General features: G+C 53.5%; 2 protein-coding genes across 4 annotated transcripts in view; both read left to right on the top strand.

The window, feature by feature from the left end:
• TRIP4 (thyroid hormone receptor interactor 4) overlaps window positions 1-8,154 on the top strand; it is a 30,620-nt gene extending 22,466 nt beyond the window's left edge. The window contains exons 12-13 of the mRNA XM_030955155.1: window positions 4,008-4,110; window positions 7,912-8,154. Coding sequence (XP_030811015.1) covers window positions 4,008-4,110; window positions 7,912-7,979 — 171 coding nt within the window. The 3' untranslated portion in view covers window positions 7,980-8,154. The remainder of the gene's footprint in view (window positions 1-4,007; window positions 4,111-7,911) is intronic.
• A 3,325-nt stretch (window positions 8,155-11,479) lies between these two features.
• ZNF609 (zinc finger protein 609) overlaps window positions 11,480-24,279 on the top strand; it is a 61,641-nt gene continuing 48,841 nt past the window's right edge. For 2 of the 3 annotated variants that reach the window (XM_030955069.1, XM_030955071.1), the window contains exon 1: window positions 11,491-11,589. The gene's annotated coding sequence lies outside the window, so the exon portion shown is untranslated. Of the gene's footprint in view, window positions 11,590-24,279 lie in introns of all 3 variants that reach the window. The other variant, XM_030955070.1, reaches the window with a different exon arrangement.

Genomic DNA, 24,279 nt, shown 5'->3' with positions numbered 1-24,279 from the left:
GCTTGAGCTGGGTGGCTGTTGGGGACATCTGATAGCCACTTAATACGTGTTCAAAGCGCTGGCTGTGGCGTGAGGGTGAGTCTGGTGGCCGGTTTTTGGAGGAGCCCAGCGCTCAGCTCCCTTTTCCACCTTCCTTTAACCTCGAGCTCTTCCTGCAGGTGTTAAGCTGCCTTGAGATCTGCTTTTCTCTTCCCTCCCACCTAATCTCCTCACAGCTGGGGTCTTCCAGACCTGTTAGCAGCAAAGTGAAGCCCAGCTGGAGAGGTGGGACGAGCAGGGGGGGCAGTGGTTGTGGGGAGGCTGTGTGCAGAGTGTGTCTGTGGGGTGTTGGTGTGAAGCAGTGGGAGGAGCAGCTCTTGGTGAGCCACATCAGCTGTTTGCAGCCCACACAGCCCGCTGGCCTCCCACCTCCCTTATTGCCTGCTGACTGCAAGGTGGCAGAAGGTCTGAAAGGAGGCTGAATCTTTTTTTTTCACACTGTAGTTGCATTGCATAGCCTCTCTCTTTTTGAATTTCCCTGGTCATCTGCAGGATTGGAGAAGGGTAGGTTTGCTCCTTTTTGTGGGACCATCTGGTCTCTGGACTGTGTTTGTTGTATCCACCTTCTAAATGCCAAGTTGCTTCCAGGGAGAGGCAATGTAAAGCTGGAGTATCAGCACCTATCTTATTGAACACCCCCAATATGAGAGAGATGAGTGCTGTTGAATTTAAGAAGGGATATCCCCCATCAGACTCCTGGCTGGGTTTAATTCTTGGTCTCTGGAAGAGAGGGAAGCATGGTTTCACTCTGAACTGACCTTTTATTTGAAAATCTGCTGTTGGAGATTGTCTTTACTGGGGATCACAGAATCCCAGACTGGTTGGGGTTGGGACTGACCATAAAGTTCATCTCATTTTATTCGCTGCCATGGGGTGAAACACACTTCCCACTAGAGCCAGTGACACCAAGCCCTGTCCAACCTGAACAATATGACAGGATATGCTCTGTTCTCCCTCTCTGCCACACCAGCTCTGGGTTTGGGCTTTTATTCCAAGCTCAGGTTTACTGAAGTGATGATGGGCTGCCTGTGGGGTGGAGTAGTTGGGAATAAATTTTTTCTCTGTCTCCTAAACTTCTGGCTTTTCAGACAGTAGAGTAACACGACTGATCTTTCACAGCAGAAACGGTGAGAAATTAGGTTTTGGTGCTTAAATTTGGGCACCTTTGGACAATGTAACAGAGGCAGACCTGTTTGGTGTCTTGATGGCAGCATCTCTTCTGAGAGTGAAGCGTCCTAAGTTTCTGTTTAGATGAATGAATGAATGGAATGTAGTCGTGGAAGAGACTGGGGGAAGAAGGGAGCTGGGCTGTTGGCTTGGCTCAGCATCTTGTGGGAGCTCAGCCTCATCTTCCTTGCCTGGGAGCATCCTGACTCTAGGCAGAGGAAAGGGTTACGGCTCTTTCTCGGCTCCAGCCCGCAGGAATATTCTGGATTTTTGTTCACCAGGATGAGATAAGAGGTTTCTGGGGTAGGTACAATAGGAAGCCTTAAGTGCATTGCCTGGATGAGGGACTCCTTCCCTACCTCCTGGCAGTGAGATGCCAGAGAAAGGACCAAAGCTTTTTAAACTGAAGGACACAAAGGAGTTTGGCTCACAGACAGAAATGCACCCTGGCAGCAAAGATGAAGGGCTGTGGTGTGGAAGCAGGAGTTCAAGTCACAGTTGTGGCAGCCACCTTGGCCTTGAGATCGGATCGAGCAGGAACTGTTGGAGCTGAAGGCTCGATCCAGGTTTTGAATGAAAGCTGTCAGTGGAGAAACCAACTGGCTACTGCTTCACTGCTGGTGCCTGTTTGGGAGATGTTCCTAGGATGGGGCTGTAAAAGGTGTGAGGGGGACATGGTGGTGTCCAGGTCCACCGGGGAGATGTGGCTGAGGGGATTTGGGAAGCAGCTGTATTCCAGCAGCAGGACCTCTGCCACACACCCGTTCTGGCTGCCCCACCTGGCTGAAGAAGCCACGGGCTGAACCAGGGCTAGTGGAGCAGGAAGGATCACCTCTGCAGCCAGGTTTGGGTAGCCTTTGGTCCTCCAGCCTTGAAGAACCTTGGTCCTTTGGCTTGTCCTCAGGTCCTCCAGGCACGGAGCTGCCACCGGTCACCTGGGAGATGCCGAGAGTGACAAAGCAGTGCCAGCATTTCACACTCTCCAGGCATTGACTGGGATATTCACATTGGCTCTTCCTAACCTTCCAAGATCCTCCTTCCCTGCAGATGGGAAATGAAAATCCTTGGCATGGGCACAGAGCAGTGGAAGCAAGTCAAGTAAGGTGACTCAGCCAAAAAAGAACAGAGAGGAAGAAAGCTGTCCAAGGCTGGGTCGGTGCAGCAGGGCATGGGCACATGGAGCGGATCAGGGCAGCTCCTCCTCCCCAGCACGGAGCTGCATGGAGCAGCTGAGTGCTTGTACCTCTCTCTTACCCAGTGCACAGCTCTTACAGGCTGCTGTAAAATGAGAGGGCTTGGAAACGCTTCCCCTGGTTGATCCAATCCCAGCGTTGGGCTTCTGTAAATCTCCCTGAACTGCTGGCAGTGCTGCCAAACCCTGCTGCAGTGTGGGGAGAGCAGGTCGCTCCCTGCTTCCCTCGCCATGCCCAGCTGTTCCAGGGCAAATCCAAACTCATTTTGGCAGGTCGGTGAGAGCTTTTCAAACACTCGGCCTAGGAGTCATTTGTTACTAACAAATGGGGGATTTGCCAGGACACGCAGCTCCATCTGCTCTGGCATCCTGTCCCCTCCAGCAGCCTTGACGGATCTGCTCGAGGAAGGCAGGGGAGCAGGGAAAAAAAAGAAGGCATTTTTCCCATGGAAGGAAAACCACTTCCGCAGTCTGTTTGAGCAGGGTTTCCTGGGCTGGAGCATCCTTGTGGCCTGTGCTGGCCTCAGCGCTGTCAGCACCAGCTCTGCAGCTCATGGACAATCTGAGGTGAGAGCTGAGACATACATTTTTTATGACTGTTTTGCATTTCACCTCTGAATGCCAGGGAGGCTGAGCTGCAGCCAGCCAGGATCTTGCTGTGCTTCCTGCATGGAGTGGGTTTTTTCTCCTTTATTCCCCACATGGTTAATGAGAGAAACAATTTTAGAGGTCTTTTTCCAACCTAAATGCTTCTATGATTCTATAATCTGTTTATTCTCTTCCTATAAAATTCCCCCATGCCTTCAGTGTGTTAAAATCCCTCCAATGATTCTGTGAATGGAGCCAGCCCTGAGCTGGCCTCTCTGAGCCATCACCTGGGTATGTAGCAGGTGTGTTGCTCACCCTTTATATGCAAGTGAATATCAAGGAATGTGTGTCCCACAGCAGGACTGTGCACACTCTCCAAGTGTCAAATCCTTGTGTTTGGGATTGAGCTTTGTGGGGAACATTTGGGGATGTATCTGTGGCTGGGTCAGCTGGTGGTGGCCACCTCTCTGGTGGTCATTTCAGGCTGGGTTTGGCAGGTTGTTTTGGTTGTGGTGCTGGTATGCTGTCCAAAACCTGTTAGGGGTTAGTGCAAATATTCACATTCCCAGGGATCTGAATCTGGGGATGCATCAGGCTGAAAATCTGTCCCTTGCTTGTCCCAGTGAACAGGTGGGCTGGTGATGGTAGGGCCCCGACCACCTCCCTCTCAACATCCCAGGGTTCTGATCAGCCTAAATCCAGTGTGAAACCACAGGGGTAGCACAAGTCAGTGCTAAAGGGGGCTGAAAGGGGTTTGGGAACACCCAGGGTGAGTGGATCCAAAGAGGCAGCGAGCTCCAGCAGAGGCAGGGTGAGAAGAGCCTGAGCAAGAGGCTTGCAGAATAAGACCCAAACCTGGAATTGTTTGGGGTTTTTTTTCATTAGAAGTTCTTGAAGTGGTTTGGTCTGAGCTGCTACAGCCATGTCTTGGCTAAGATCCCTCTGTTCTTGCCCACTGAGCTCTTTTTGTGCCCATGCAGCCATCCTGACTCTGCTCTCTGTGTCTCTCTGTGTCTCACAGTATCCGGACCTGAGCCAGGAGTCTGGCTCTCCATTTGTCTTTATCTGCACGAATCCCCAGGAGATGGTTCTGAAGTTTCCCATCAAAGGAAAACACAAAATCTGTAAGTAGTAAAGTTTCCCCAGGTGCCCCCCCAGCCCTCAGAGCCGGCTCCCCTTGCCACCCCAGCTTGCTGTTGCCAGATGAGTTCCCAACCTTCGCCGTCTGCTCTTTGATCTGGAGGTGTTTGTTTAATGGCTCAAATACATCTGTCATATTTTTTTGTCTTCAGTTCCCCTTTCCCCAGATGTTGCTTCCTTCCAAATACATGCTTCTTCCTGCCTCTGCAAACACTCAGGGAGTCAAAGAGCAGTCGTGTCGGTGGCCGATCTGCTGCTGGCACCAGCCTGGGTCAGGAGAGGAGTTGGTGCAGCAATGCCCAGGCAGATCCAGGCAACCTCCGTGTCCTGCAGTTCCAAACCACACTCTTGCCCCTGAGGGCAGCGAGGGCTTGAACAGCAAGAGCTGGAGGGCCAGATGGATGTTCCCCATCTGCAGGCCGATGGGATGGGATGGGATGGGATGGGATGGGATGGGATGGGATGGGATGGGATGGGATGTCCTGGCAGAGCGCGCGGGGAAGCGCCGCAGCATCTGTCCGTGCTGCGCTTGCCAGCGTCGTTAGTCCCTTTTACGAGGCACCAGCCCCTCCGCAGGCTGCCAGTTATCCCTGCCCGCTGCTATAAAAAGGATGGAGGAGGGAATGCGGCAGCTGGGGAGCCCGCAGTCAGCTCCGTCCTTATTAGCAGCCTCCCCAGCACACAGCCCGGGGAAGGCACCGCACGCGCTTGCAGGGGATGTGAAAAATTAATTTGACGGGCTAAAAGCAGCAGAAGCAGGAAGAGTCTTGGCTGTTTATTCAGCAGAGCTGACAACTGGGTGATCTCCCTCCTTTCCACATGGATCCTTGGGCTAGTACCTGGGGTTCAGGAGTGTTGGGATTTCTCAGGACTGCTTAATAAGGACTTTTTGGAACACAGCAGAAGGTTATTTTTGTTGGCTTTGAGGATCTTTTTCCCTCTCTGCTCAGGGAATTGCCTTTCTCCCACAGCTTGGTGTTGGGATGTCCTGCAAAACCATTTGGTTTCTTCCTTGCCCTTTTGAGCAGCAGCTGGGAGGTGTATTCAGCCAATGCTGACCAGTGCTTGGAGACCTGCAAGTGCTCGACTCTCACTCGTGGTCCTCCCCCTAGATGGGTTATTCTGAGTGCCAGTGAGCAGGCAGGAGTTATTTAGGATGCAAATCTTGGCTGTGGGTTAGCCTTGTGGCCCTTGCAGCCACTGCATCCTTTTTTCGTCTTGTTTTAACCTCTCCTTTGCCCTCACCAGGCTCTCATGCTCCTTCACTCCCACCTCTGCCTCTGTCTGGCCGTGGGTGGGAGAGGGTGAAGCTGCTCTGCGGCTCCTGCACGTCTGCCTTGCCGGGTGCAGGTGCTGCCAGTCCCCTCCCCATCTGTCACATCATCTCCTTTGTGTTGTGACACTTTCCTGCTTGGAGAAGGATCAGTCTAACAGCCTGGAAGGAAGCCGGCTGTGCTGGTGGCTGCCTGTGCTCCCACTCCCACTGCTGGCCCTGCCTTCCCTGCCCTCCATCCCAATAGGAGCTGTCACAGGAGCAGCACAGGGGGGCTGTGGAGCTGCGTGTTCACCTCCCAGAAGGGACATGGTCCGTCTGGGTGATATTTATGACAGCCTGAGGAAGGAGCAGGGAAGCCTTTGACCTTTCATCGGCGCAAGGCGCTGTTTTAATAGAAGCTGGCATTGCATCCCAGGCAGTCAGAAGCTTAATTCTCCCAGCTGGAAGCTGAGCAGAGGGAAGGTGCCAGCTCACATCCCCACTTGGGCTTGCTGGCTGCCCTGGTCTCCTTGAAACCTGGCTCAAACCACGACAAAATGCCAGTTTGTCCTGTTGGGAAGCCAAGCCAGAGCAGTTTTCCTTGCCAGATAACAGCATGGACCTCGCCACAGTGACATCCGGATGCTTCTCTGTTGCAAATTGTTTCTAGCAGCCTGGGGATGGGAAAAAAACCCTAGCATGGCTCAATTTTTGCTGCCAGGGTCATTGTTTTTGTGGAAGGGGTGGGCACAGTGTTTCATCTGGGAGCACAGCTCTCCCCAGATATGTCCCCGTGTAGTTTTAGTGCACGAGGACAAAGCTCATTGGCCTTTCTCATGGGAGATTTCCTTGAATTCAGGCAAAGCTACCCTGAAGCACCGATTAGAAGCCTCCCTCCAACAGCCAGTGTCTGGAAGAGTGAAGAGGAGCAGAGGACATGGTGTGAGACAAGAGGCCTTGAATCATTGAGCAGAAAGAGCAAGGGACCCTGGGGCTTTGCCTTATTTTTAGCTTTTTCTTAAAGGTTACCTGTGTGGTGTGTGGTGTTTGCAAGCTGGAAGGGCTGAGGAGCTGCCCGGTGTTTTTGGGTTCAGGAGAAGCAGGCAGGCACATGAAAAGTACACAGCCCTGGTGACAGTAGGTGGTGTTGGGGGACCAGAGCATGGAGAGAATGTGAACTTGCTGCCTTTCTCCTGCCAAAACCACCCCTGATGTGAGGACAGGGTGGTCTGACACACTGCTGGGCTGCCTCAGCCTGCTGGGGTGCCAGTGCCTGGAAACAGCAATTGCAAGGAGGGGGCTTCTTCCCCATCCTAAGGTGGTGGGGGCAAAGTTTTCTCTGGGGTGGCCAAGGAGATGGAGGATCTCCCAGAACATCTTCAAGCCATGTTTCAGTTTGTGGATCTGCGGCATGGTGATCTGCAAACTGTCTTTGTTGAACTGAAATTGAAAAGTTTTCTTGGTTTGAAGAGAAGGAAATAGTCACTGGCTGGTTAGGAGCCATTTTCTCTGGAGAAGCACCTGGTCCTTATGGCACATGGACATTTACCAGCAGATTTTGGAGCAGTGGTTGAAGCAGAACTTTGGAGCCTGGTGTATCTTGCCCTATCTCTGTTCCAGCTGCAGAGACAGGATGAGGCTGGCATTTAGAGGATGGGAAGATCCAAGGGAGCAGCAGGAAGGCAAGTCCTGGGGAGATGTGGCATTAGAGCCACCAGTGTTGGCTGCTGGCAGAGCCTCTCTGGGAAGCTGGCTCTGGGAGCTGGGAGAGCAGGAGCATCCTTGCATTTTTACTGACAGGAAGAAGAGGACAAGGACACTCCTCTGAGGAAGCACATCACAATGCCTGGCTGCTGGCTTCCGCAGCAAGAGTTGCCCAAAATCCCATGTTCTAGTGTCTTGCTCCTCTCCCAGGTGGGAAAGCAGAGCTGGCAGTGAAGCCCCCAAGGGCTGTGAAGGACAAGGAGGAGGCAGTGTTTCCTCCAGGTCCCACTGGAGCCGCTGGCTGAGGTTTTCCCTGGTGGCAAAGGCAGCAGATGGCCTTGGAGACCACCAACCTGGCACGTAGCAACGTGGAGCAGGTGTCCCCATTGCACCATCATCCCAAGCTGAGGGTTTATTGTCCCCAGTCCTGCCTTTTACCGCACCATGCAGAAACACATCCTTGTCACATTGCTGGATGGATCCCCATCTCCTGCAAGCATCCTGTGGGCAGGCACAGGGGTTGGTTTGCCCCCTGGTAGTGGCAGGCGAGTGCTGGATGTTAATTCACTCCTCTCCTGGCTGAATTTCCCCCTCTTGGCCGCGTCGGACACGCTTGCCCCTGGCTCCCCGGTGTCGCGCCTGCAGAGGGAGGCCAGGGCGGCTGGAAACGCCTGGCTCCTCAAGCAGGATAATTGGATGTGACAGGAACACACTAACTAGGAGACCTCGCTGCCTCCAGCTCATTTGCATTGCAAATAGCATTTAAAAATAAAGAGTGATGAGGGTTTGTTGTGTTTTTCTTTTTTCTTTAATCCCCTCTTTACAGGGAAGCTGGATGCAAAGATCCATCAGGGAGCAAAGAAGGGGTTAATGAAGCAGAAAGCCGTGGGGTGAGCGCCGGGGGAGCAGCACTGGTTCCCATGAAGCACCCAACTGCCTCTGAAGGGAGCCAGGATGGTCTTCAGCTCTGAAAAGCAGGTGCAAGATGGATCCCTGATCCCAGATTGTGTTTAGGTATTGCTTTCTCTCTTGTATTCCAAAAGTATTAAAAGAGACTTGTTTTCACCAAGACCTGGCCCAGCAGCCCTGTGCTTCCAGGGAGGTCCCGTGCTGCAGACAAGGGTGGGTGGGAGGATGCAGTTCAGCAATCACTGGCACCCACAGGAGCAGCATGGGGAATGGGGCATGGGGAGCTCTCTGGCAGCAGGCAGCCCAGCTCCATCCTGGCTTTGGCAGGATCTCCCTCTCCAAAAAGTGCCTTGAGGTGTTTTTTGCTCTGTGGGGTCAAACACATGGAGGAGAAGGGCAAGAAGCTGAGGGGATGACGGGATGGCTCCCAACAGCCAGAGAGCCACTGCCAAGTGGGGATGGGAGGTCTGGGGTTAGAGGTGGGCTCTGTGCCTGCTCACAGGTGCTCTTCCAGCCCTTGGGATTCACTGCTGAGTGCCCAGCCTTACATCCTTCTGCTAACTGGTACCAAAGCAGCCGCCTGGCCCCCAGCAGCTGTGTGTAGAACACCTTTGGAATAAGCTGAATTTTGCCTTTTTCTCTACTCCCTTGCACTGAGCCTCTCTCCACATTACCATGTCCATGCTCATCATGCACTGGTGTGTACTGGGCTGTGATCCCTTTGTGCTGTGGTGCTCCAGGCTCTGCCTTGCCATGGTCTAAGAGCTCCACCTCATTACCCAGAGCCCGTCCTGCTCTGGTGGAGATGGAGTGATCCCCCCAGCATTGCCACCATTTCTTTTCCTCCTCTTTCCCAGGAATGTGGTGGCAGCTGCCAGTTTGACTGCTCAGCACAGTCCCTGGGTGTAGCTTGTCCCAGCCCTCTGCCCCATGCCAGAGGAGGAGGAGGAGGAGGGTGCAAAGCCTTCATGCTGCAGCACTGGAAGTCGTCCCATGCCATTTGCCCTGGGATTTGTCTTCTGGCTCCATTTGCTGCCTGTGGGATCTCTGAGGTGCTGGAAATGCTGGGGCTGGATCCAACGCCCACCCACGTTATCCCTCAGTGGGAAAACCCTCGCGGGTGTTTCAGCTCTGAGCTGCCCACGATTGGCACAGAGGTTATGCTGTGGGAGCTGTTGTTCAGTGTGGCCAAGGGTGATGGGATTCTCCTGCTTCCTTCCTCCTCTGGCTGCATCCCCCCATCTGCTCTGTCCCTTGTGTCCCACCACTATGGTCCAGTCAGCTGGGCTGGGATTCCTGGAGACTTCCCTGCACTCTTCGTACATGAGATCCTGCTGTCCTGGTGCATGTCCCTTGAGATTGATGGAGAATATCTGTGGTGCCAACAGGAGCAGAGCTGGAGAGGGATGGAGGCCTTGGGGAGTCATCCCAGGGTGCTGGTGCCTTGGGAAGAAGGGGGCAGGAGAGGCCTTCCTTGTGGGCTGTGTGGGAGAGGCAGGACACGGGGCTGGAAGTCAGCACCCAGGGACAAGGTGCCAGGCTGGCTCCAGGTGCTGCAGCCCCAGCTCCTGCTCCTGTCCCAGGAGTGCAGCACCATCAGACAATGCCATGACAGAGTGGGATCTCGTACCAGCTCTGTGATCCCACAAAATCTCACCTTCCCATCACACCTAGTGCCTGTTAAAATCCCCATCCCAAGGTATGCTTCCCCAGATGGGTCACCCATCCCATACCTGAGCCAGGCTTTAATATGAAACCATGATTTGGCTCCATATTAAACCAGATTCATCTCCTGCACTCACCTCTGTCAGTGGCTGCTGCCTTGTCACCTCTCTGTCCTTTGTCGCTCACAGCTCACATCTGCCTGGTGCCTGCAGGTTTCATCCCTAAGGGTGAAACCACATCCACCATCGTCTGTAGGATCCTGTGGGATCTCCTGCACCTGCAGGCAGGCTGGATCACAGGCCCTGCTCGTGGTCGTGCCAAAACATCATTGGAGCGATGCAGAGATCATTCCCAATGGAAGTACCTTGCCTGGCAGGGGTTTTATTTTCCTTCTGTGTTAGTGGCATCACAATTTTTCTAGGAAAGATGCACTGACCCATCCCTGGTTCATCCTGTGTTCCTGACTGATGCTGGTTTTTCCACCCTTGGAAGCACCATTCCTGGTCTGAGATTTGCTGAGCATCAACACCAAATGCCCATAAAACCTTTTACCCAATCCTTGAAAATACTTCAGTAAAAACTGACCTGGTTTTATTAATACAGGTTCTCTTGGAGCCTGCTAGCATTGGCTCTGTGCTCTGCGAGAATGGTTTCACCTCATCAGGATAAGGAAGGATTTCTCCTCTTTATTTTGGGCTCTCAGAATTCTCATCCCTCTTTTCCTGTTGATTTCAACATCCTCTGGCTCCCTCCCACATTCCCCAGCCCCAAAAGCTGGTGAGACACCCAAACTTCTGGCCTTCTTGGCATTCTTTGCCAGGGATTTGGGTCTTGTGTTGTCCTTGTTTGGGGCACGAAGCATCAGAAGAGATTGGCATCTGCTTAGGTGCTCTCCTGAAACCACACTGGGTGGTGGCACACTCAAGGAATGGTGGCACCTCTTTGGGCTGGAATCCTTACAGCAGAGCCTGCCTGGGTGGATGGAGTTGGTACTGCCCTCTCCCTCTGCAGGACCTGCAGGTTTGTGCATATTCCTGCTCATGCTCAGCCCTGACAGATGCCAGCTGGGATCCTGCATCCCTTTTCCCATTGGCACATCTTGCTGCGCTGCTTCACCTTCCTGGTTTTGGGATGTCATGGAGACAGGGCTGGGACTGATCCCCACTGAGCTGAACTGAAATTTTCTCACCAAACAGTGGGGCTGATGCTGAGGCTTTGGGAAAAGGAGCAGAGGTTTTGGATCGTCTGGGGACTAGGGTTGAGATGAGCTAGAATTTCCTCCCTGGTCAGCAGGGCCAGTGCTGAGGCTTTAGATGGGAAGTAGAGAGTTTAGGGGACATGTCACCTCCAGGGCATGAGAACGGCTGGGGACCCAGGTGCTCTTTCCATCCAGAAGAGTGTTTGGAAAGGAAAAGTGGCAGCGTGGGGCACGATGTGGATTTTGAGGTAGGTGTGGATGCCTGAGGTGATGATGACTCCCGCCCCCTGCCTTTCTGTGCTGGCTCAGGGCGCTAAAAGCGTGGCCTTGGGGAAACCGTACCGGCCTGAGGTCTCACAAGACACCACCCAGAGCGTGAAACACCCCCGAAAGATTCCCCCCGCCATTTCCGAGCAGGCACTACGGCGGCTCCGGCTCCCAAGGCAGGGCGCGCTCCGCTTCGGGCTTTCTCTGTCTCCGGCTCCCGATGCTTCAGGCGGGGTATCCGCTCCGTGTTTTCCCGCCGCCCGGGGACGCCGCTCCATGTTCCGCCCTCCGCGTTTTGCGCCGCGTCCGCCCCGCCCCGCCCGGCGGACCCGGCGCGGCCTGCGCGGCGCGGCCTCAGCGCGTGGCGGCCCCGGCCGGCCCGGCCCGGCCCCGGCCCCGGCCCGCAGCGCCGGCCCCGGCGCGACCCACATGGAGCGCACCTAGGGCGGATACCCCAGCGACCGGGTGAGTGCGCGCCCGGTCGGGCCCGCGCCACGCCGCCCGACCCGCCGCGGGCGGGGGGGGTGTGTGGGGGGGTGGCGGTTGGGGCTCCCCTCGGGCCTCGAGCACCCCCCAGCCCCTTCTGCACGGGCTGGGCCCGGGCCGCCGCCGTGAGCCGTGACGGGGATATGTGCCCTCCCCGCCTCTTCCTTGTGACCCCCGGGACGGCGGCTGTGCCCTCCCCCACCCCCCCCCCCCCCGTGACCCTCACACGGACGGGGATCCGGGTACCCCTCCCCCGGGAGCGTTGGGAACGGCAGCTCCAGTGCCCCCCCCTCCTCTGTGACCCCTGGGAATGGGGCCGTGCGCCCCCCCCGGACCCTGGGGCAGTCTGTGTGCCCCCCCCCCCCAACCTCTGCGACCACTGGGGACGGGGATATGTGCCTCCCCCGCCTCATCTCTGCCGTGGGGATGGAGCTCCGCAGCCTCCCCCGGCACCACTGGGGACGAGGGTCTGTGTGCCCCTGCCCCCCCTCCCCGGAGCACGGGGCGGTTGCGGGTCCCTCCCGCGGCCGTTGGGAAGGAGCCCCCGCGGGTGTTGTGGCCGTTGGGGCCGGGTCCCCCCGGGCGGTGCGGGGCCCGCCTTTGCCGTCGCGAGGGTCGCGCTCGAGGTCCCCACGGCAGGCAGGGGGTGTCCCTGCCCTGCGTGGGGTCACCGCCATGCCAGGTTTTGTGGGGAGGATCGGGGCTGCGGGGGGTGCTGCGGACGGGGAGGGGGTTCTCGGGAGGATGGCGGGCGGAGGCGGGGGTCGCCCCTCTTGACCCCCGGGCAGGGAGGGTTTGGGGGCCACGGGAGCAGAGGGACAGCGCGAGCGGAGGTTCCCTGGACCTGAGCTCCTTTGTAGTGCCGGTAAGGGGTTGGTTCTCCGCACAAATCCCGGAAGATTGAATGTTCCCCAACGCGTTTAGCGAGTCCCTGTGAGTTTGGGGCGGGTCAGACCCCGAGAGTGGAGCCCCTCCGGGCATCACCCCCGGGCCCGGGCCCTGTGCCGCAGTACGAGCCGCCCTCCTTCGAGTCCTTGGAGCCCCCCCGTTGGCCAGCGAGGCCCATCTGGAGGTGACCCCGCCGGTGACAACGTGGCCGGGTGTCCCGCGAGGGTTGGGGCGGCCGGCAGGGCAAGCGCTCCTGCCGTGCGCTCTCCCGCCCGTTGTGTACACGGGGAAGGTCACAGGTTCAGCTCTGGTCTGCGAGACTTGGCTCCCCTCCATCTCCCAGCAACCTTCCTTTTGCCTTTCCTTTCCTTTTTCCCCGCTTTCTGGGAAGGCCCTTTCCCTTGGAGGAGGCTTTATACGCTCATTTTCCAAAGTGTGCACCGAAGGGCCCCATGGGCTCTTTCCCCCTCCTCCGGAATGTCCGAGGATGCCGGTGTTGGGGCTGGCTTTTGGGCTCCATCGTGTGCAGGCAGTTCCTTGCCTGGACATCCTCAGGAAAACCTATTTCCACGCTTTGTGCAATGACTCCAGCATCAGATTATGCCGCACATTTCTAGCTCTTTGTTGGCAGTACGCGACCGCACATGCACGGCACTCAGAAAATCCAGGCAGCTGATTTTATTGATTAGCTCTTGACCAAAAATAATTTATATTTTATTATTTTGAAGCTGTTTGAGTCACAAAACACAAATCCTTGCCTTTTTACACCCTTGTTCATCCACTGAGGTTTTCCCGTCTCCTGTGAGGAGGAGAAGGGAGATGTGCGCAGCACTGGGAGCTTGTTGTCTCTGTGGTGGAAAAGGACAAGGATTTAATGTTCCACCTGAACTGGCCTGGCCTGGCGTGGAGGGCAAGGGCTGCCTCTGGTCAGAGCCACTGGAGGAAATTAATTATGAAGCAAGTTGGAATGACCTGTAATTGAGTATGGCCAGAGCACAGGGAGGGGGTTTTATTCCTTTCTCCAAGCCAGGCACTCCGACTTGGTCTGTGTGTTTGGTGAGTCACCATTAGGCTCAGTAGCCTCAGGGGCCAGTGTGTGTGTGCATGGATGTGTCTCTTAACACACTTGTTATCTCTCTGTGTGCTGAAAGTGGTGTGATTTTTTGAAGGGGATCCATCTGTCTGTCTGGAGCCCTGTGCTGGGTGGTAGCCCCAAATAATCCCTCCCTTGCCTCAGTTGCAAAATCCCCTCACACTTCCTTGCACCTGGCTTGTCTTATGTCGGTGGTGATGACATCACTTCTTCTGCCTCAAAAGCTTTTTCCCTGTAAATTGAGCTGAAAAGGTGCATTTCTGGGAAGAAAGGGCTTGCAAAGGTGGTTGAGGTGCTCTCACATGGTGTTGGATCTACCCAACAGCTTGTGTATGTCTCTTTATTTGAATTAACAAGAAGAACAGACCAAAGTTCGCTCTGTCTGGTTTATTCTCTTGGAGAACCGGGCTGCCTTGAATCAAAAATTGCCTCCAGGTTATATTTACAGTGTATCCTTAATTGTGATTGCATAAATTAAAGAAAGCCAGGAGCTGCCTGCTCTTTCGAGTGTTTCCATGTGGGCATCATTCCCCAGACAAAGTCAATGTCTCTGGTTTGTCTAGGCCGGGACAGTTGGGACACCCACGTCTGGGATCCCACTTCTGGGCTCAGCTGATGGTGGTTGAGGACCAAAGTCACATACTGTGCCTCATTTAATTGGCATTTCCAGGGTGTAAGGATGTTTTTCTGCATGTTGTGATGGGGAGAGTGTTGAGCTGGACCTTGGCTGGGCTGGGAGTGGGGATGCACCTCGGCACTGTCCCACCACACCCCACGCAGCACGGCTCTGGCTGGGATTAGGGCCTGTGGCTGCTGATGCAATACTAGTCCCAGATGTAATGCAATAAGCCTCTTTGTCCCCTTTATCCAGAGCATTATGTAAATAAGATGGTATTTATGGTCCCAGGTATGTTGTTCCGGGGCTGTGTGACATCCTGCGTGCGCAGCGATGCCCTTTGAGCGTTGGCGTCGTTGCCGGTGTTCCTGGCCAGAGACAGGGACCTGCTGGGGGCAGGTCTTCTGGGAGTGTGTCACATGCTGGCTCCCTGCAGAGAGCAGGTGAGGCTCCAGGTGACCTTGCCAGGAGCTGGTGACAGTGTCAGCGTGCTCGGTTGCTTGTAGTGATGAAGGCAGCGAGTGGATCCGTGCTGGAGTCAGTGGGGTGGCTGCCCACTGAGGTCATGGAGAAGTCCATGGTTATCATAGCAGGCTTCCTGCTGATTCCCCAACCTTGGGGGTGGGAGAGTCGTGTGTCTGTTCCCAAACCTGTGTTCCATTGCAACTGATGGTGGTTTGTGGAGATATTTTTTGGGAAGCACCAAAGTCTCTGAAGCGCCTGGAGACGGGCCAGGCTGTTTGCAGTTCTGTGACTCCTCTTCTGATGCTTCATGGGCTCTCTGGGCATGGGGAGAGCTTGTAATTTTCTCTTGGGTCTTACTAGGGAAGATCCTAATTTGGGTGTTTGTGGCAGTGGGTGGAGGGATGAGGATGCATTGCATGGGGGTGCTTGACTCCATCAGGGTTTGGAGTTGGGGTGGGGTATGTTGAGGAGCCCATGTGGGTGTCAAGGACCTTTTCTAAGATCAGGGTGAGTAGATGAGCTGGCTTAGAGCATGTAACTGTCCTGGGAGCTCATTGTGGCTCCTGAACCCGAGCTTTGGCCACCCTGGCAGCAACCAGTCTGCTTTATGTCCCCATGCTGGGTTGACTTGGATGAGGAAGGGTGTTGCTTTATGTTGGGAAAGGGCAGGAAAAGAAATCCCACTGGGATGTGGCTTATTTTACCATGCAGACACGCTTTCCTGCTACCGAGGGTCGGTGCCTTGAGGTATGACATTGTGTCAGAGGAAGGAGTGAGGTTGAGCTTGAACAATCTTAGTAAGAAAATAGGGAATGGCTGCCTGACCAGGAAACTTGCTCTGGGATTCCAGTTGCTCTTGTGATTGATTTTTTTCTTTAAAGGAAGCCAATTCCCATCTGCATTTGGGTGAAAAATCAGTTTTTGTGGTGAGTCCAAGAGGTTGTTTTGTTTTCACTGCAGCTGAGTGTCCTTCACATGCACAAAACCCACTGACGTAGCTGCTGAGTGTCAGCTCAGATGTGGTGTGAGGGGTATGAAAAGATGCAAGTGCAGTTTTTTGTGGATGAATAAGGATAATTTCAGGACAACCTTGATATTTTGTATTGAAACATTAAATGCCCAACTTCTACAATTGCCATGTTCATGGTGTAAGAAAAGGAAAGATGATGTTGTTGCTTTATGTTTCTCTTTCCCCAAGCACAGAAAGGTTTTGTGGCATTGGATTTTTCCTCTAAGCTGTTCTTGGGCCACTTGTTCTTCCAGTGGCTGGAATGATGAGACCTCTAATGTGCACCATCATGTGTGATGGGGCTATGTTGATTTAATGATAAAAAAATTGATTTTAATGTATTTGCTGAGCCCATTTGTGCTTTGGATTGGCAGAGCATTGTTGGTTCAACTGGGTCTGAAGATTTGACTTGGAGTTTTCCTGGTGCTTCTCCAAGTGGATGAAGGGTGGATCAGGAGGAGTGTGCTGTGTGGCTTTAAAGGAGTGAAAAGGAAGTGTGTAATGTCTTCACTGACACTAAACACTGTGAGTCCAATAGGAGAGGAAGAATCTTGCTCATCTCTGGGAGAATTATATCTCCTTTCCCAAAGGTTTAGTAGCCTTGTTGAAATTTCTTCTTGTCCTGAGGATTTCTTGTTTATCTTTGCAGGGGTTTCACATCTCATCTGCACCTTCCCTCTGCATCCATTGCCACAAGTAATTCCAAGTGCACTAGGACTCCCCAAATAAGCCCAGCCTGCTTTGATGCATGGTTTTCATTGGGTTTTATTGTATTCCTGTGTGCTGGCTAATTCACAAAATTCGGCAATTTGCAATGGGTCATTAGCACGAATTAGCAACTTTCTGATGGATATCAGAGCTCTGCAAATGTGCCGTATTAATCTGGGAGATACACCTATTTATTATCCCTCCCAGGGAAAAAAAAAAGGGATTTCTCTGGCATGGTACTTGCTCTGCTTGCATTTGTCCCTGTCTGCATCTGCCTTCCCTCCTCCTTTACTTCACAGTCTGGTTGTTTTTTTCCCAAAGTGTTCCCAGGCTGATGATGTGACAGGAAGAGGGATTACAGCCGCACGCACTGGCCTTGCTACAAAAGGAGCCTCAGCTTTGGGAGCCAAGGTGCCCTAATTGGTTATCGAATGAAGGGAATTAAAGGCATTAATAGGTGAAGTGGCAGCTCCTTCGGTTTTGGAGCAGTGGAGAGATGTTCATCGTCTTCTGAAGGCTGGGAAACAGCCAAGACTGGCTGCATGCTCTGCTCCTAAAAGGAAGGATAAAGAAAATAAAGCCCAGGAGCTTTCCCTTCCCTGGGAGCAAGCAAACCAGTGGCTGTCTGTCCTCTCTGACCAATGCTGTGCCCTTCTCCTGGTGAGGCAGGGCTGTGGCTGCGAGACACTGCTCAGCTGGGGTCACTCCAGTGCTCTTCCTTTGGATGGAGAAGATGGAGAGGAGATGCTGACTTTGGTGCAGAGTGGCAGTGCAGCCAATGGTTTGCTGTTTCTGCTGTGCCTCTGTGGAGGGTGATCCTTGTTGGATGCCTGCATCTCTGTGACCATGAGAACCCAGTTTGGGACTGGGCTAGCGATGGGCCTGGGGAACAGCAGGGAGACCAGGAGCAAGGTGAGTGAGGAGCCACGCTGCCCTTGGAGCCCTGTAAGGAAAGGGAGCAAATGGCAGGTTCGGTTGTGCCCACCCTGCTCCCACCAACACCCTGAGCTCGGGATGCTGCCAGCACCTGGGCCTCCTCCTGCATCCCTGCTGACAGCGTTGAGTGAGCAGGGGAAAAGGGCAGGCTCTCTTTTCTGGCACTTATTCCAGTGGTTATTTATGCCATTGGTTGTCTTCGGTCTTTGCCAGGTCTTCTTTCCTCCCATCTCTGTGACTGATGCTTCGAGGATCTTTCCTGGTCACATCCGTCTTGCTGCTTCCTCTCACTGCTGGCAATCTTCCAGCCTGCATGGAATGCTGAAGTTTGGGAACCTCTTGGGTTGTTTTTATGTGCCCTCTACTCCCTTCTAGGCTGTGCAAAAGGGCAGGCCACCAGTTCAGATACCTTTAAGCCTCTCATAAATCAGTTTGCTTGTGTGTTGGGGTTAGCAAGGATGTAACTGTCCTGGTTTTAAATCCACACGGCTCTTCCACTTTCCCAGTGGAAACCAGCTCTGTTCAAGGGGCAGTCATTCCCCAGGTTTATCACTATGGGAAGCATTGCAGTGCCAAGGAGATTGGCTCAGATGTCTCATTTTGAGTGTTTAATGTTATTTTTGGCACCAGCCAGCAGTGACACGGCTGGCTGGGCTCAACAAGAATGGCCTTTGTGGTGGTAGAGGAACACCGAGGCCGTATCTGGTGCTGCCGGAATGCCCTGGCTTGTCTGGGCTACACTCACCCAAAGGGCTTCTGTGTTAATCCTGGCTGGTTATTGCTCATGGTGTTGCTTTGCTTTTGCTGCTGTGTAGCTGCCAACGGTCTGTGTGTCAGCCTTCGACAGCCAAACCTTGTGGCGCCGCTGCTCTACTCCTCTGGCACTGCCAGTGCCTGCCGGGCACCTGCTGGGTGCCAGTGATGCCATGCCACTCACAGGGTGGCACATGAGGATCATGGGGCAAGCAGGGGATGCAGATTTTGGGTGAAGATGGGGCTGTGTTTCTGATTCTTGTTAAACCAACGTGTGCAGGTCTGGGCATGGCAGTTACACAGGGGTGTCTTCCAGCACGCAGGCAGAGCAGTGAGGGCTGTCCAACCCAATCCTTGTTGGGGAGCCCTTATTCAGGGTAGATCTGAGAGCTGAGCTTGCAGGAAGGAAGCTGCTCTGTCCTTTTACCTACCGAATACTTCTTCTCCCACACTTGTGGATTTTTCAGTTCCTCTTTCTCTCTACAGCAGAAAGTTTAGACACTGGGCACCAGTTTGTCTTTGTGGATCTGGGATCTCTTAGAAAAATCTTGGCCATATTCAGCTGCCTGAGATTTTAGAGTCTGCAAGGTCATGCTTGCTGGAAGATGTCTATCCTGGCATTTTTGGATGAGCAGGCTGTGATCCAGAGCCTGAGCCTTGCTACTCCCTGCTCATCTCCATGGCAAAGGCTTGGGAAGGGGATGTGGCTCACTCAGGAAGGATCCTGCTGTCAGAGCTGTAACAAAGCACTGGCATGACTCTTGTCTGCTCATGCTGTGCTTGATGCTCCTCCAGTCCATGCCACTGTGTTATCCTAGCACCATGGCCTTTCCTGCAAACCTGGCTCCTGCCTGGCAGGAGGTCAGTCAGCTCTTTGCAGGGGGGCTGTGTGTGCAGCAACATTGCTGGACTTAAGGCACCTACAGAGAGGAGCCATATGGAGAAGTCAAGGGGCAACAGATAAAAATTACACTGGGAGAGGTTTCATCTCAGCATAAGAAAGAATTTTTTTATAGGCACTCCTGGGAGCAGTCCCCTCCAGGACAGAGTAAGGGTCCATGGTGGTGGAGATTTTTAGGATGTGACTGGACAGGGTGGTAGGTAATCTCACCCGATCTCCCTTTTTCTCAAAAGGTTGGAGTAGGTGACCCTTCAAGGTCCCTTCCAATGTGTTCTGCTCTATGGTTCTGTGACCTGAGTCATGTAGACACATATGTTCAAGCTTGTGTGTAACAATGGCCCTTGCTCAGCCTCCCACAGGAGAAGCGACTCCGGCAGTGCAATTTGGCAGAGAGTGAGCAGATGTTCTGAGAAGGTGCTGTTTGCCAGCCATCCTTCACAGGAACAGAATGGAGGGTTTGGTGTAGGTATCAATGTGCCTCCTGCTTGACCTAAGAACCACGTGCTGAGGACCATGGGATGGTTCTCTTGCTGGTAATTTTCTTGAAATATGAAACTCTTGGACTTCCTTGTGAGTTGGTGGAAGAAATGTGAGCTGTGTTTTATTCAGAAGTACATACAGAAGTGATACCTTGAAAAAAATGCACAAGTTGGGAGACATCAAAATCAAATAATTGTAAATGTGAACTTTGGAGTCTCTTGGCATGAATTGACAAAAAATTTGGACTTTGGTGGTGACACTTGCAAAACTGATGGGAGGATTAAAGAGGTACTTGTTCCAATTTTCCCCATTTCAATGATATAAAGGAAAAGCTGAAACTCCTGGTCCTCTTTGTGTTCCTCCTTTCTATGTGCCTCATGTATCAGGGCTGTGTGTAGCCTGTTGGGAGTTGAGGGAAGTGAGGGGTTCTCAAGAGGGTGTCAGACATGTTCAAGAATCCTGGGTTTTTCCATCCTACATTGAATTGATCCTCACTGTATTGAGGTTATAGAAGTGTCAATAAGAGGCAAATGTTAGGTTTTAGCTATTCTGGTATTTTCTTCAAACGGCCTAGCACCATGTGTCTATCTTTTGTATTGACAGCTTTGTTGGACGTTGACGTGCTGCAGTTGTGTAGAGTTTTGCTAGAAAAGTCATGTTTTAAGGTTATGAGTGAATGGGAGTGGGTGTGAGGTTGAATTTTGATCCCAGGAGCATCTTTTGCCTGATGATGAATGTGAAGTTGAGGCCCAAGTGTGTATTTGGCAGCAGGTGGGTCTGGTGCTGGTAAGTCTCTGGAGTTTTGTTTCGGATAGGGTGATTGCCTGGCTGCCCTGCACCAAAGTGCTCTCTGCTCATCTCTCCACTTTCCTCCATCTCCAGCCTCTTCCAGTGACCTTGTATGTCCTGCTTTTGTCATGCCTGTACTGAAGTATTTCAAGCTTTTCTCAAGAATGCCAACAAATGACTCATCTCTCGAGTGCTGCCCTGTCTCAGGTTCATCTCCAGTGTCAAGGCTCAGCCTTTGGAAACTTGGGAGTCCTGGCCTAAGTTTGTCGGTGTCTCTCTCAGCGCTCTGGCTGCAGTGCATGCTGGAAGATGTAGTCTTGGTGGGGTGCACCTCCATATTAAAAAAAAGAAGGGTGGCTCCATTTTATTCAAATTGAGTTCAGCCTTCTCCCTCCTGGCAGCTTGCTGACACTGTCCCGCTCAGCCCTGAGAGCCACTGAAGTTCTGCGGGCGCCTTGTGTGAGTGCAGAGGCGGGAGCACAACTCCTCCATTCAAAATCTTGCTTAATTCCACATTGAACAGCCTGTTTTGAAGCTCTGCGCCTTGGCGTGTTTTGCAACAGCTCGGACTCCCGCAGGGCGCAGGCGGTGGAGGGATCCTGCCCCCGTTGGGTGGCAGTTCTGGAGGGTGTCATGGCAAATCTCCTTTGTCTGCTGCAGCCTGACTGATGTCTGGGGGAGAGTGAACCCTCCTCCCCTGCGTGATTTCTTGAGCTGAAAGCAGCAAGTGAGTGAGGAAGCTCCTTTGTGCAGATTTCTCCGTCTCCTCTTGTTCGTGCCAGCTGGCTCGCGTTCAACATTTCTCTTTTTTTCTCTCTCTCTTTTTTTCTCTCCTCTCTCCCCCAGCTCTAGAGAGAGGGGGCGGGGAGAAAGGGAACATCTTAAAAAGAAATCTGCAGAAAAGACATGGGAGTTACTTAACAAAAATCCAACCCAAACAAGCCCAGCTGGGGGATTACAGGCACGGTGGTAGGAGCTGAGTGGGGAGTGAGTGCAGCAGCGTGGGGAAGGCAGTGTGTCCCCCCCACCTCACCGCCCCGAGTTTCTTTAGTCGTAAAAGGAAACAAAAAGGGATCTCATGCAGAGGCAGTGGATGGGGAGAGCAGCCGACTGGCTGCCAGCAGCTGGAGGAAGGGCCTCAGCACTGCAGCCCCTGGTGCTGCTGCCTCAGCTGGGGGCTTGTGGGGAGCCCTTTGGGGGTTTGGCAGGCTGGGGGGCCAGTATCCCTTCTATGGCACTGCCTTTGGCTCTTTAGGGAGGGAGCGGAGGGCTGTGCTCTCCCAGGTCACTGCTGGCCGGAGCAACCATCTCACCAAACCTTCTGCTCCCTGCCTTGTGCCCGCTGGAGGAAATGCTGCATCCTGCAGATTTTTCTCCCCCCTTCCCTGTCCTCTTTACCGCTCCTTCTTGTGGGCATTCCTGAAAGTTAATCAGGGTGAAAATTGCAGTCAGTCATGTCTGGAAGCCACCAGAGGCTAATCCTGGGGCGCTGCAGGCTGGAGCACATGGCTATGAGACAGTCTCCCTCTGTGTGGGCTGGCTGCTGCCAGGAGAAGAGCTTTCTCCTACATCTTGTCGCCCTTGGGCGGCCAATCCTTCCCAGCTTTGGTCTCCTGGCCTCCAGCAACCAGCAGAGAAAGCCGGAGTGGCGCGGGTTCGGCAGGTTCTGAGCATCCTGCACTGGTTTTAGCACATAGAGCCAGGGGCTGGCGCGGTTTCCTTGCTGCCTTTTAGAAGTGGAGCTGTTCTGGTGGAAGAGCTGTCTCTAGGTGTGTGTGCAGCCCTGAAAGTGAACTTTCAGGTTTGTGTCTGAATAGGGTTTGGCTCTGTCCCAGCCCGTAGATGTGGATTATAGAGGTCTCAGCACCTAATGGAGCTGAATTATTCATGTCTGGTGCTGTGTGTGTGCAGCATTCCCAAGCAGAAAGCTGTCTCCTTGTAGGATCTGCGCTCCAGGACTGCTCTTAAAACGCTTTGTTGGCAGGTCTCCAGGCCAACAAGTGAGCACATGCTTTTCATGTTGTGCGGGGATCAATCCTGCGATGGCAGGAGGTAAGGGGAAGGACACGTTTACAGCTGAATCAATCTCCTCGCTCTCTTTTCTGAGAGGCTGTGATTTGTGGCAGCGTTACTCCCCCGGCAGGAGAGTGGGAAGGATCTGGATACCACCCAGTGCTTCTCCAGCTTGGGCAAAGGAGGCAGTGGGAAAGGCACCTCTCTCTCTGGGCCGTGGGGTGTGGTAGCCAGGGGCTCCTGTGCACCCAGAATGATGATGGTGTGTCAGGTTGGGGTCCCTGCTGGTCTGGCTTGGGAGAGGGACTCCAGATGCTCCTCTGGTTGCAGAGGCTCAGCCTGCAATAGTGAAGTAGAGAAATGGGGAGCTGGGATGGGAATTTTGGGGAAGGGGAAAAGGCTGTGGAAAATGCTTTAGGAACCACATGCAACAGAGCATATTTAGGAGATCCCCCCCAGATCACATTCCAGGGTCCCAGCCTCCAGCTCTGCTCTGGAAAGGGCTGATCCCTGCCCCAGTCCCTCTTCCTGTGGTGGCATGTCTTGAGTTCTCTGCCTCACTCTCGTCACAACGTGCCTTTGCCCTGCTCTTGCCAATCCAGCATGTTCCTGTCCATCCTGTTTGTGGTTCCCTTCTGTCTGCCTTAGCAGAGCCTGGGCTCCCTCGGCACCTCCTCTGCAGGGTGAGGGTTTTTGCTCCTCTTGTTTTCTAACCCTTTGATTGTTCCTGGCTCTCCAATTGTCAGGGACGCAGCGGACTTCTGGGCTCCTTCTTCCTTTTGTTGTGGTAGGAATTGGCAAAAGCTGCTGCTGTTTGTGGAGTTTCAGACCCAAGTCCCGCTCATCTGCTGTCCTTATTCTACATGTATAAATAATACTTATGGAGATGTGTGTGCGTGTGTATGTGCACGTTTGGAGCAGCAAGGTGAATTCTGTGGTGGGAGTGGAGAGCTGGCCAAGCTGGCATTGTGCAGGTGTTGCATGGAGCAGGTGATGCTACACATGTTGCAGTAGAGCCCTGTGGATTGTCTGTTGCTTTCCTGTCACTGCAAGGTCAGATCCTTGTCTGCTTTTCCCTCTGACCTGAGCTCGCCATGGCACTTTGCCTGCTCCAACTTTGGGCTGGCAACTCTTGGATTTGGAGAGGGAACTTCATCCTCTGTGTTCAGCTCCTGTGGGTTTTTCTCGCTCATCAGTAGTCATCAGTGGTCCACCGGTTCATTGGGATTGTTCCTGGATTCCATGCCTCAGCTTAGGGCTGGGAAAGGACTTGTATCAGCCAAAAATCTGGTTCATCCAGCTCGTTACTGGCTTTGCCCACCTGCACAAAGGAATTGCCTTGGATCCATGGCACAAAGAGCGTCGTGCAGGGGTGAGGTGGTCACTGCCAGTTGCTGGCCCCATTGATGATTTGGAGAGAGGCTCTGGAGAGGCAGGCTGATGGGATTGGACACACCAGCTTGGAACTGGGGAGCAGGTGCTGGAGCAGGAGTAGGAGGAGGCGGCCATAGAAACACGCAGGTCAGCTTTGGGAAGCCGTTACCGACTCCGGTGCACAAAGTGATCTCCTGATTCGGCACTTTCCCTGCCGCTGAAATGAGAGGTCAGTGCTTTTCATTTCCAGCTTGCACGCGAGCCCCCCAGCTCCTGGGGTTAAAAATCTCTGTAATGACCTGTCAGAGAGCGGATTATTAGCTGTACAGAGCTGAGGATGCTGTGGGTAGCAGATGGAAAATGGTCTGGCTGCGGCAGCCTGGCTGATGAAAGAATCCCTGGCATTTTTACAGTGTTTGCATCTCTGGAAACGCACCGTGAAGCTGCTTTCCAGGCTCCTGCCTGCTGGGGTTTGAAGAAATTTGTGTGTGTGTGGTGTGGGGTTTTTTTTTGGATTGTTTTTTTGGTTTTTTACTTCTCATTTCTCTTTAAGTCACCTGTTTTTGAAGTGTCACTTGTAAATAGTACCAGGAGCAGGCAGGCCTGGAGCTTGATGGGCAAGGGGAGGACAGTGCTGCTGAAGA

The sequence above is a fragment of the Camarhynchus parvulus genome, chromosome 10, assembly GCF_901933205.1.
Source record: "Camarhynchus parvulus chromosome 10, STF_HiC, whole genome shotgun sequence".
NCBI lineage: Eukaryota > Metazoa > Chordata > Aves > Passeriformes > Thraupidae > Camarhynchus > Camarhynchus parvulus.
The sequence above is the reverse complement of the archived record's forward strand: the minus strand, read 5'-3'. Positions and strand labels throughout refer to the sequence as shown.